At 31.2% G+C, this 12,388-nt stretch overlaps 1 protein-coding gene across 1 annotated transcript; it reads left to right on the forward strand.

Moving 5' to 3' along the window:
* Positions 1 to 1,397: 1,397 nt before the first annotated feature.
* LOC143075236 (contactin-5-like) lies at positions 1,398 to 12,188 on the forward strand. The gene is made up of 10 exons (XM_076250593.1): positions 1,398 to 1,534; positions 2,223 to 2,546; positions 3,679 to 3,960; positions 5,341 to 5,622; positions 6,186 to 6,476; positions 6,877 to 7,155; positions 8,820 to 9,251; positions 9,772 to 9,885; positions 10,953 to 10,986; positions 11,729 to 12,188. The coding sequence occupies exons 1-10, from the start codon at positions 1,501 to 1,503 to the stop codon at positions 12,120 to 12,122; spliced, it is 2,466 nt and encodes an 821-aa protein (XP_076106708.1). The 5' UTR covers positions 1,398 to 1,500; the 3' UTR covers positions 12,123 to 12,188.
* The last annotated feature ends 200 nt before the right edge of the window (positions 12,189 to 12,388 follow it).

Here is a 12,388-nt window from a genome sequence, read left to right on the forward strand (position 1 = left end):
TTGTGATTTCACATTTTTTTTTGGTGGTACGTGATATGATTTAGTTACAACATAGAAATTAAAAAAGCGATATAGCAGAATAATTGAATACTTTAGGTTTGATGTAAGACAACATTTGAATTTTATTTAAGAAATTATTATTTCATGCCATGCTCCATGCTCATTTTAACATGGGTATACATTATATTTGTTAATATCTTAATACCGAGCGTTAGAGAGGTATCATTTTTTTACAAATATAATGCCTACCCATGTTAAAATGAGCATAGAGCATGACATGATAGAACTATCTCGATTCTAATAGGAATATTTTGAACTTTTGTTCTTCAAAGCGGACCTATAGTAGACGCTCGAAATGTCGCCATTTTGATTTGATGAATAAAAACGTAATAGAAAAATCAATGGTTTATCAATAGAAATAGAACAGAAACATTTAAACTTACTTTTAGAATATTTTTATTAAATTCCTAGCGAGCAACACCAACAAAAATGTCCATTTTGATCTCTGGCGTTGTTCAAAATTCATCTGACGTTGCTATTTGAATTGTGACGTCAATCTCGTGCATCCCATGTTCTATTGGAATTAGAACATGGCTTTGTACCCAAAGCTAAAGAAGAACGTCATATGAGAATACACAATAAACTAACGTGATACAAATAGAGGTTTTGAAAGCTATAGAAAAGGCGCATGCTTTAACGTTTTCATGTGAAAGGGTGTGTGTTAAGTCAGAACTAAAGTCAATTAATAATTTAGTTTCAATTTTTTTTCTCGATATACAGGTTTTGATTTTCTATAAAACAAATATAATTCAGGTATATTTTCCTTTATTTACATAGTTGAAGATAGAATTTATGAAATATCACTCTTTCTGCTTATTCGAATTAAAAGCATTTTTCTAATAAATTGCTGTCTTGTTTCAAGTATTTTCTTATGTAGAAAATTATGTATAGAACCGCAACCTGTCACTTGTATGACAGTCGCATCAAATTCCATTATATTGACAACGATGGGTTAACAAAACAAACAGACATAAAATCTCAAAATTACAGCAGTCAACATTGTGTTATAATTTTAATTACTAAAACAAAATACAAATATGTAACAAAGAAGCACAAAATGGCATATAGACCAAGCATATTAGAACAAATTAAAGACAAGTATTAACTATATATCTAAATCTATACAGCATGATTCCGTTTGGCAACTGCTCTAGCTGCATGTAGTCTTGAATATATAAATGCTTAAACTATTAGAAAGATAGAAACAATATCTGACATACTTAGCACCTTGAAAGTAAGCTTAGAGGTCTCTATATCAGCCATTAACCTATCAGGTTCACTTGTTTTTGACTTGTATAAAGTTTACATTAAACCAATTTTTTCTCTTTTTCTAATGATCTGATAAATATTGAATATTTTCTTTTATTTTTATACAAATGTATACTTATATCTGTTTTATGTCTTTATACATTTGAAATTATTTTAATAATAGGAGGCATCATGATCATCCATAGAGTCTTTTTTGTCATACAAGGTAAGAGTTTTCCGCAACAGAAACACATAAACTAATCATATATACCAGGATCAAATTTTGTATTCCCGCCAGACGCGTGCAGTGACGCTTTAGTCCAAAAGAGTCAAAAAGGCAAAACCAAGTACAAAGCTGAGGAGCATTTTTTATAAATAGAAAAAAAATCTTATTACGCACGAAAATGATTAGTGTAATAATGAGTAATGTATTCCCACAAAAGATTTCACAATACCATACATCAAGTAATGCTTGATAAAAGGAAAAAAAAATAAAATAAAAAAAAAAACTTATTGAGACATAATGAGACTTCTTAACAGTCGCGTTCACCCAAACTAAATATAAAATCTCGTCAATAACAGATCAAAAAGGATAAAACAACAATGCTGTTAAACCTGTTCTCGTCATTTCCTAGCAAGAACGGGTAAATTGAAATATTAATAGCGAGGTACCTAATTCAAAGATAAAAAATACATTGAAACAATTATTAGTAAGTTGCAGACAATTTTTTTTTTTTACAAAAAGTCCACAAAGCATATTACCCGTTTATTTCTTTACTTTTCATAATAATTATGTTTGATAATGGTAATATAACTAAAAAAAAAACCCTTGACAACACAAGCGTGTCAGTGCTTTAGATTGATTAACAAACAATAATTATCGTCATTAACCATGTTTTTTTTCTATTTTAAAGTTTTTTTTCTGCTGTATACTTGCACAAATGCTGACACTTTGTATATAAAAGAGGGATCAAACACGACACTACTTTGTCCATTCAAATCGACAATTCACAAAGCACAATGGGTTGGACCAAAATCTCTAACGGCTTACAGTGATGGGGAACATCTCAAGAAAACACTGACTAATTATGAAAAACTACGTATTACTGGAAACCATATAATTGGAGAATACAATTTGGAAATCAGCGGGTTTTCAGCTGCAGACGAAGGACTCTACCGTTGTAATAACGTAAATGGTTCCACAGCTGTTCATGTCGACTATTATTTAGAAATTTACAGTAAGTCTATATTTTATACATTTTAATTTATATTTCATCAAATTTATTATTTTTATTATTTGATTTTTTGTTTGGTTGGTGATAAAAAGTGTGTGAACATTTGAACGGACAGCAACAACTAACTAATAGTATTGATACATGCCATTCTATAGTTATGAAAAAATCTTGGATAATCTCAACTGGAAAAAAGTCAACTTATCTTTTTTTATTAGTGACACAGGCCGAGATACTTTTAGTCAAAGAGTATCTATGAATTGCATCAGATCATGGCAGGTTGATAAATGTCGCTTGTCTAGTCCTATGCCTTTATCGGTTTAACGATTATCAGTACAAGCAAATTATCTCAGTCTTAAATGAATCGAATATAAAATTTTGTAATGATCAGGAAGAAATTATGACACAATACATGCAGGCACTTGAAGTGTAGCATATAAAGTAAAAATTCGGTGTTAATTCATATAGGTGATGTCAAAGAAAACAGGCAAGTTGCAAAAAGGCGTATATGCGCGATTCGAAAACGAAACACCATAATAATGACGCATATTGCTCATTAATCAATTCCAAAAAGAAACAAACTATAAGACAGAATGGGATGACAACAGCTTTTCTAGATGATTAGTTTATATACAAAAAATATCAATTAGTAAGATTTGCCCCCCCCCAAAAAAAAACCCCAACCCTACACACAAACTTTTATCACTTCAGTCTAGCGATTTTGTTGATCAATTGATTAGTTGTTGTTTACTTGATGCCTAGTGGCAAATATTTCATACATATTCAGGACGAGAACGTAAAAGGCAATTGCGATGAAGGGATGAAAACATCGGCTTAAATTAGATATTAAGGCTATGTTGGTAAGTGAGATCAGAAAGTTGTTGCAAGGGCTTATTAATTGACAGCAGAAAGCGCGTTGCTCACTCTATTCCGGATTTGTATTCAACATCATACTCTAATAGGACATGACTATTAGTTTCCTAATTCCGTACAACTGTTACCAAAATAGACACACGAATTCATCATGTGCTTTTAAAGTTGTAAAGTAGGTAGAATGACTCTAGGTCCAGAAACATAACTGTATCGTAATAATTGTTTCTTGGCAGGAAGTTAACATACTAATTCTTTGTTATATAAGGGTCACCAAGTAATATGTCAGTGATGAATACTTCAACAGATGGACTACTAGAAGTAAATGAGGGTCAAAGTAGCCAGCTGTTATGTAGTGTTGATAGTGGTAACCCTCTAGAAGATTTGAAGTGGGTACATAATGACTCAGTACTTGTTTTAGGAGGACCGGCACTTCTTCTGTATGAATTTGTTCCTGTGGTTGACGAACATTTGCAAATATATATTTGTGTCGCTAATAACAGCAACACGGAAGATTCTGTTGAATACCAAGTCCAACTGTACGTGAGAGGTAAAGTATCTTAAAATATGCTTGAGTTCAGAGACTATACATGTACTGTTGACTTTCTCAATCATTTGTAAGATCCCAAAACTACTATAAATGTGACGGTTGTCATATATTTCGCGGTTGTGTTTGTGTTGGTAACATTTACATGTTTGAGTTATATTATCTTTTGCGTTTTTCTTAGACCTTCGTGTTTGCACAAAACATTACAAATAGAACAGAACACATTCGAATAGTTATAAAATGTACCAGGCTTATAATTTAATACTTCAGACGCGCGTTTCGTCTACATAAGACTCATCAGTGACACTTAGATCAAAAACGTTATAAAGCCAAACAAATACAAAGTTGAAAAGCATTAAGAACCCAAAATTTCAAAAAGCTGTGCCAAAAACGTTTTGGGAATCTATGTCTGAAAATCCATAGTAAAATTAATTGGATAATTTGAATTTTGTTTTTATCAATTTGTCTTAGGTTGTTTATGTTCACACAATGCACACACATATTTTTTTTTTAAATTGAAAAGGGAAATCCCCGCGAAATGTGTCAAAGGAACAAGAAGCCGACCAAAGAGCATAAAAGAGCCCAAAGCCAAGAACTGGGTTTCAATACAACGAAAAAAAAACCCTCCCGGAGACAGGCTCAACACATGTCTGTAATAGTTCAATAAAAATGGAAGTCGCGGCAAACTCCGGAACATATACATGAACCAAAATAAAAAAAAAATCACAAAAAAAACATACAAGATCCTGATTTGAGACAGACGCCAAAATGCGGCGGTGTTAAACATGTTTTGTTAGATCTCAACCCTCCCGTAGATTTCTAGCTAACGTAGAATAAACAAACACACAGCAATACGAACAGTCAAACTCAGTTCAAAAGAAGTCAAAATCCAATTGAAGGCAAAATAACGGAAGAATCTAATCAAAATAACAATGATATTCAAATTAACAAAGGACTACTAGCAGTTACTGACATACCAGCTATATTGTCTTTCGATTGATGCTACAATTTTTTTTAAATTCAATTGATTTTTACCGAGTCAGTTTAGCTATGACACTAACAGTATGGTAACTTCTTGTTGTGATCTTGCACAATTACTGCCCCAATAGAGTTATGAGGAAGAACAACTGAAATCCACACTCTAGACATTTTTCTAGTAGCCATCAGAAATTGGTCTAAAGATAAAATTTATCGGTGTATCAACTCGCTAGCGACATGTTTTCGCGGCCTAACACGAATGAAAAGATAACAATAAGACTAGTTTAGCCTTCACTTTCGTTGGATGTTCAACAAACAACGATCTATTAGTCATGACAATTTTTTTTTATGATTAATAGAATTGCACATATATACGTTTATACTCTGTTTTGTGTATTTCTGTAGAGCTACCATATACAACTATTCAACCTGTTGGTTCTACTGTAATTGAAGCTGCTAAAGGGAAAGATATTTTTTTGAAATGTGAATATACAACTAACGTCAAGCCTTATAAACTGGTATGGATATTCAATAATGACACTATTATGAGTGAATCTTCAGATAAAGTTACATTAAATGGCACTTTATATATTACCAATTTAAGCAGAATTAACACAGGGACTTACAGATGTAACGTTTACAACACTGTAGGGATGGGGAATGCTGAAGTAAACGTACTTGTAACATGTGAGTACTTTATTCAGATTTTGTTGTTCATCAAAAGACAAAACATAAGCCATCAAAATACACTTTCCGAATTCCCGATCTCAGTTTTGATAAAAAGGTTGTAAATTGATAATTTAGTAAATGATAACAGTCAAATACACAACATAAGCAACAAGTTCAAATAGCCATGAATTCAAGAGTTTGAGATGGCCGATCAAAAATATGAATGTGACAGAGGTTAAAAAAATAATACACAGATGAAATTTTCGTTTTAATATTTGCTATTTTTATGATAAGTACCAATGTAATCATATGAACAGTTCATTCAATCTGCAATGACGTAATCCTCCAATGCTAATGTACTTTTAAATGATGAAAACATGAGCGTGTTTTGAATATTCTGAAAGTACAAGTGTACCGCCTTTCATTTTAACATTTACACTAATGAGATAATATGATCAAGATGCCGAACTATCTAATTTGCAAAACACAAGCATTATTAATGTTATAGTCAACTACATGATATCAGTAAAAAAAAAACAGTGAAAAAGTCATTAAATGTATTTTGTTTTATTTTACTTCAGATAAGCCAGAACTTGTTTCAAACGCTCCTTTCGTTTTTAATACTGAAATTGGAAAGCCAGCATATATTTCAATTCCTATAAGAAGTTTTGAAAAACCTACTGCTTCGTGGACTTTGTCAAGTAAAGAAAATCTGCAGGTTGGTTTATTGAGTGTAAAAGAAACACAAAAAGACATGTTTGTTATTGAGGGGAAGATAGTTCCAAGTACACATCCTCATTTTGGAAAATATGGAATCAGTGTTAGAAATACAGTTGGAAGTGTTCATGCAGATATAACGCTTGATTATACAGGTATAGTTAAGTATTGGTTACGATATAAAGAAACCCAAACTAGAATTATTTTTCTGAAGGAAATGAAACATTGCAATTTATTTGATTTAATCAAGCTGTTATTTTTCTCTGTTAGAAATATGTCCAGGCATTTTACTCAACAGTTTTTTTTAAAGATAAAAGCAAATCGACTGAATAACAAACAATGTTTTTCTAAATCTGTATTTATTTGTTATGGTGCATCAAATTTGCCAAACCAGTTAAACATATTATTTCACTTAACGGTTTGAGTCATAGTTAAAGACAGTATGGTTTAATGTTATTATATTCATTCGTTTTGCTTTGGTATTGTAATGGATTGTTGTCTCTGTGGATACATAACACGCGTTTTTACTATTGCATAGCTTTCATTTTTTCACAGAAACCCGGGTATTGACATCACCAATGAGATACACTTGCAGCACAGGCTTTTCAACTTCCATGAATTGCTTTGTCAATACGAATTTATACAAAGAATGGTCTTGTGTTTGGCAGCACTTTTACAATGATGAATTCATAAGGTCTTTTCCATGCAATGTAAAGGATGGCGTTTCTCGTTTACATTTCGAATTTTGTAACTACATGGACACTGGCATTTATAAATGTATTTTAGAAACACCAACCTGGAACTTTTCTTCCAACGCAGAACTATCTATTAAAGGTGACATACGTATGATAGTTAAACCAATGTTTTTAGTTTTGATCAGTACTTCGCAACGACAAATAACAATGTACATAAACGTATATAAAAACTCTAAGGCAAAGGAGTAGGTCCGGTAAGGGCCGATTTTGGCCTCAAATTTCAGATTCATCTGACGAAAGATTTTGGACACTTTTTAAACACTTTAGTGTTTATTTCAGTTGATTCAAATACTTTATTTGAAAGATTTTAATTCATTTACTCTTTAAAAACGATCCGATTTAATCTTAAATATGAAACATCTATCAAATATGCCAAAAAATGTAACTTTTCAGATGGTTTCTGTCAAAAATGAAATTGGCCGCGTCTGTGTTCATCCGCAATCTGTATACATATTATGTATTATCATCAAACACAACTTACATTTCGATAATAAGAATGAACACAAATGCGGCCACTTTCATTAAAGACGGAAACCGTCTAAATTTAAATTAGAATGCTAAAATTCATAAGATTTCAGTAATTTAGCATGATTTAATGATGATAGTACCCGATTTATGTGCATTGTATTGTCAAAAACAGCCCATATTTATGTAGCAGAAGCATTCTTCTTTCCAAAATATATCTAAAAGTTTACATTTTAACAATTTTTTAAAACTGCCATATTTTTGGGCCAAAAAGGGGTCTTACTGGACCTGCTCCTTTAAAAAAAGATAGGTCTATAACAATAGATTAATTTATATCCAGCTGCCATATTTCTGACTTGGTACCTGTACATTCCTAAGAAAATGGAGTGTTAATTCTTGATATTGATTGGCTGACCTCGAATTTGAATGCCAGCTGTTCACAAGATTATATAGACATCTTTAAAAATCCTTAAAGGGATAGTAGCTATGATTTTTAGAAAAATATGAATAAGTTTTAAAGCTGCAAAAATCAAAGATATGTACTAAATATAAGCAATAAGACCGCTAGAATGTTTTCATAAACTACAGAAGTGTTAATAATTGATAATTCATATCGTGTTGTGTGCCTATTCATTTCATTAATTATGCATCGGGTTTACTTCCCGAACTTTGCCGACACAGCGAGTGAGCTAACCAAGATGATACGAACACGTGCTTTTTGTTTTCTTACATATTTGATAATTACTCTATATCAAACGCACATATTTGACGCCATTTATCAAATTATGTAAATAAAAAATATAACAATACCGGCATATTATTCCAACCCAAGATTCTCCAACAATGGCGATATTATACACTTGTTATTATATTTGTATGACTTAACCATGCCGATAATGTATACACGTGTTTGTGTGTTAAATTGTTTTTTTTTTTAATTTTTGCTAATTGTTTTGTTCTATTTCTTTATTAATGTCGTAAACCCCTCTTCTTTTCGTTTATCGATAGAAAAGGTTTGTTAACTCTGAGCAGAACTTTGATCAACTCAGAACTCCGATCAAAACAATCATTTATCATAAAATAAATCTTTCAAAGAGGGGCAAAAATTACTAGAGGGACAGTCAAACTCATAAATCGAAATGATAATGATTGACAATGCCTTGGCTAAAAAAAAAAAAAAGACAAACAAATAATAAAAAAAAATACTACCGCAAAAAACCATTTAGAACAAAAGGTAACAATAAGTTATATTTCATACTTTTATATTTTTAATTTCAGGGCCACCCATACTATTGAAAAGCGAAGTGAATAGATATAGCAATTACATTGTGTTATCAACGTACTTTGTTTCTCATTCTCCAGCTAAGAGTATATCTTGGTTTTTGCATGACGGTAAAAAAGAAAGTATAATCAAATCAAAGTCTACGATTTTTCAAATCTTGTCTACTATGACATCTGCTGATATCGTTATCTACGATAAAAAGGTTCAAAGAGATTGTATAAGATCTGATCTAAAATTACTCGATCCTGAAAGTGTGTTAAAAGGACGGTTTGTATGCCTCATAAGAAACAGATTTGGTAGTAGTGAAAAGGTATTTAATACAACACACAATTCTTCATTTTCGTCACTTACGACAACAGATAGTCACAGCGAGGCCTTATCATACAGTAGTATATATCCAATGAATTCGTCTGAGGTTAACAATGAAGGTTTGTTCTTTTTTTCATTCACATTTGAAACTCAACACTTCGATGTCACTGTAACGAAAGCAAATTCATAAACCAAAACAATAATTTAAAGAATTAAAAAAAAAAAAAAAAAATCAATCAAAAGTTGACTTTGAATTTTCAAATTTCACTATAACAATACGGTTCTAATTTTTCTGTACCAGATAGGCATTTCGACAACAAATAGACAAAATACTTGAAAAGTAACGATTAATAAGAATATGAGAAGCTCATTAACCTAAAATGCAAAAACGCCAAAGTTGGACAAAGAACTTCAGCTTTGCATAAGTGAGATACTTGTATATTCTTTGATTTAGAATTATTACCAAAATTTAGTTCCGTCAACACAGAATCCGTATTTTCAAGCATACGACCTCAAAAGTGTTTGTTAAGACCACTCCTGAAAAATTAAAATAAAGCACGGACAAACTTATAAAGAAAACAAAATTTAACACGAATTAAACATATACAAAATAATAAATTGAACACCTTACTATTACAGCATTTGATTCTGCAAAATATAATTCCACAGTCATATTCCTGATATGTGGACTGACTCTATTAGTTGCTCTGACGTTAGCCGGAGCAATATGGCAATACAAAGCTTTTTCTAAAGGTATATTTACGTTAATTTTTTTTCAGATACACTTGTGCGTTTCTTCATGTTGATTTGTCAATGACTGAATGAGGGTCTGTAAAAGTGGGAAAGGTTCTTTTATTTTTAAATCCATTTTCTGTTTTCCTTATTTTTTTGCCAAATAACCTCTATTTCTTATTGGTTTTGCTTTTTATCTGCTTTTCTTTATATAATGGCTAGGATTTTGAAATGTTTGAATGTTTAACTTTATCGATGCAATATGTCAATTTGTTTATATATTAGTAAATGCAAGTAAGATACAATGCATATAACGAAGAGGCTCCTCAGTGACACATGTCCTGTCACTAATTGCTTAGATCCGATTGGTAACCAATTATAAGTTTTCATACAGAAGTGTTTTACACATTGTCTTACCTCTTCCCTTATAAAACATGTTTTTGCGATAGAGATATAGATTCCACAACAACAAGTGTATTACGATATTTCTCCATTCGAGACAGTAAGATTTTAATATTTCAAGCGCGAGGCTTGCCGAGCTGTTTAAATGATTAAAATTTAAATCGTCAAAGTGGAGAAATATTGAAATACACGAGTTACAGTGGTGGAATCTGTTTCTCTTATGATTTTTATAGTTCCTTTTCATAGATTTGAGGAAAGTTGTGTACTTTTGATGTGCCGTCATCAGACATGGTCGCCTTTTTTCATGACGTGATAATTAAATTTCAACTAATCATTTGCTGAGAACAAATTTTTCACTAGAGATTAGAAATATTTTTCTCACACCGGTTAGGAAATGTGAAAATAGCTTGAAAATTAAAGAAACAACATTAACTGCGTTCTTCAGAAAAGGCAAGATCCTCTTAACAACTGGAAAAAATGAAAACAATATATCATAAATTTAACGTATCTGAACCGCTTTTTGCTAATTACCTTTATCAGGAAATTTAGTCCGATTAGTTGAAAGTCAATGATGTACAAGAATTTAAAAAGTTCATAAGCTATAACCATGTTATCATTCGAATATTTTTCATTAGAAACAAAATCCCTATTGTTTTTAATAAATGAACATTTTTGGAATATTTCAGGAACGAAAACTATTCAATCAGAGATACAAATAAGGTGAGTTAAAAAGTTCAGTAATGTATATACATTTATGAAAAACGTTGTTTTACCATTTAACAGTCAATTCTTTGAAACAAAGACTTGGTATGGTTGCCAATGAAACTAGTACTAGTAATCAGTATCGAAATGACACGGATTTAAGCTAGTATTTAGATGGAAAATGGTACCAGAGTCATGTTGAAAACTCGGTAAATAGTCTAATTCGGTAGGTCAAATTCATGAGAAGGTAAGGGGATTGTAGTAACGACGTAAGGAACATATTTGGTATCATCTGTGAAACGGTTATTCCATAACGGTCAACCAACTCGTGATTCCGTCCGTAAGATTAAAAGGCATTGACACTAAAAAAATAAAAATGAAAGAAAAGAGATAAATATATAACACCCGGTAACACTATAATTTCAACCTTAATTATGATAATACTTATAAAACTAGGTAATACTATGATTTCAACGATTCACAAAATGGACAATGCGCTACTTCATAATTGTATCATGTTTCATTTGATTTCATTGTTTCGAATGAATATGGTTTTGAATTTATAAATTTATAAATTTAAAAGAATGGTGTTGAAATCATCTGAATTCAATAATATTTGTTTGTGCACATTTAATCTAGCCCTGTTATTCAAACTGAAATTAAATGTTTTAGCATATCCGGTCTAGTTATGAAAATACATTTTAAAAGTTCACTTTATACTACAGATTTATAATTTTGGTTTTATTTTGTGTTTTATTAGTACTGGCATTGCCCTCCAGAATATAAGATGTTCAACGTCATCGGATGATATCTATGAAGAAATCTGCAACGAAAACGCTGATGCATGTCCATCACCTATCTCAGAACAAGTGCTAGATGGAGAAATCGACGAGGAACGTTTGAAAATCGCGGGAGAAACTATTTCTGCTCCATACATAAATGTTTACGAAGATTTGAATGACGCACCCACAGAAAGAAATCAAAACAAAAGTGAACATTATAAAACAATTAGTTGTGAAATGCCAATTCCAGTTCATAATTCAGACGATGAAAATTATCTTATCCCTGGACCAGCATATATGATTGTTATAGACCCTGATCAAGAAAAGGAAGCTAAAACATGTAATACTAATGCATATAAACTAATTATATAATAGAACATATTAATTTTGTATATTTCGTAATCATAAAATTTAAGATAACAAAAATATCGCACTACAAGGAAACTTAATCATTTCGAAATATATCTTTGTTATTTTTTGTTATTTTTTTTCTGTTTTCATAATGGCACATTGTTGAAGGCCGTATAACGACTTACAAATGTTGAGTTCTTGGCAATTCGGTCTATAGTGGAGATTTGTCTCATCGACACTCATACCAAATCTTTTAATTTTTATATTATGCATATGTCACATATTCA

This window comes from Mytilus galloprovincialis, chromosome 5 (genome assembly GCF_965363235.1).
Source record: "Mytilus galloprovincialis chromosome 5, xbMytGall1.hap1.1, whole genome shotgun sequence".
Lineage (NCBI taxonomy): Eukaryota > Metazoa > Mollusca > Bivalvia > Mytilida > Mytilidae > Mytilus > Mytilus galloprovincialis.

Coding starts and splice junctions, on each gene's coding strand:
- LOC143075236 (XM_076250593.1), top strand. CDS start 1,501: ATGATCATCCATAGAGTCTTTTTTGTCATACAAG. Junction 1,535..2,222: donor AGTCTTTTTTGTCATACAAG/GTAAGAGTTTTC, acceptor TCTATTTTAAAG/TTTTTTTTCTGCTGTATACT. Junction 10,987..11,728: donor CAATCAGAGATACAAATAAG/GTGAGTTAAAAA, acceptor GTGTTTTATTAG/TACTGGCATTGCCCTCCAGA.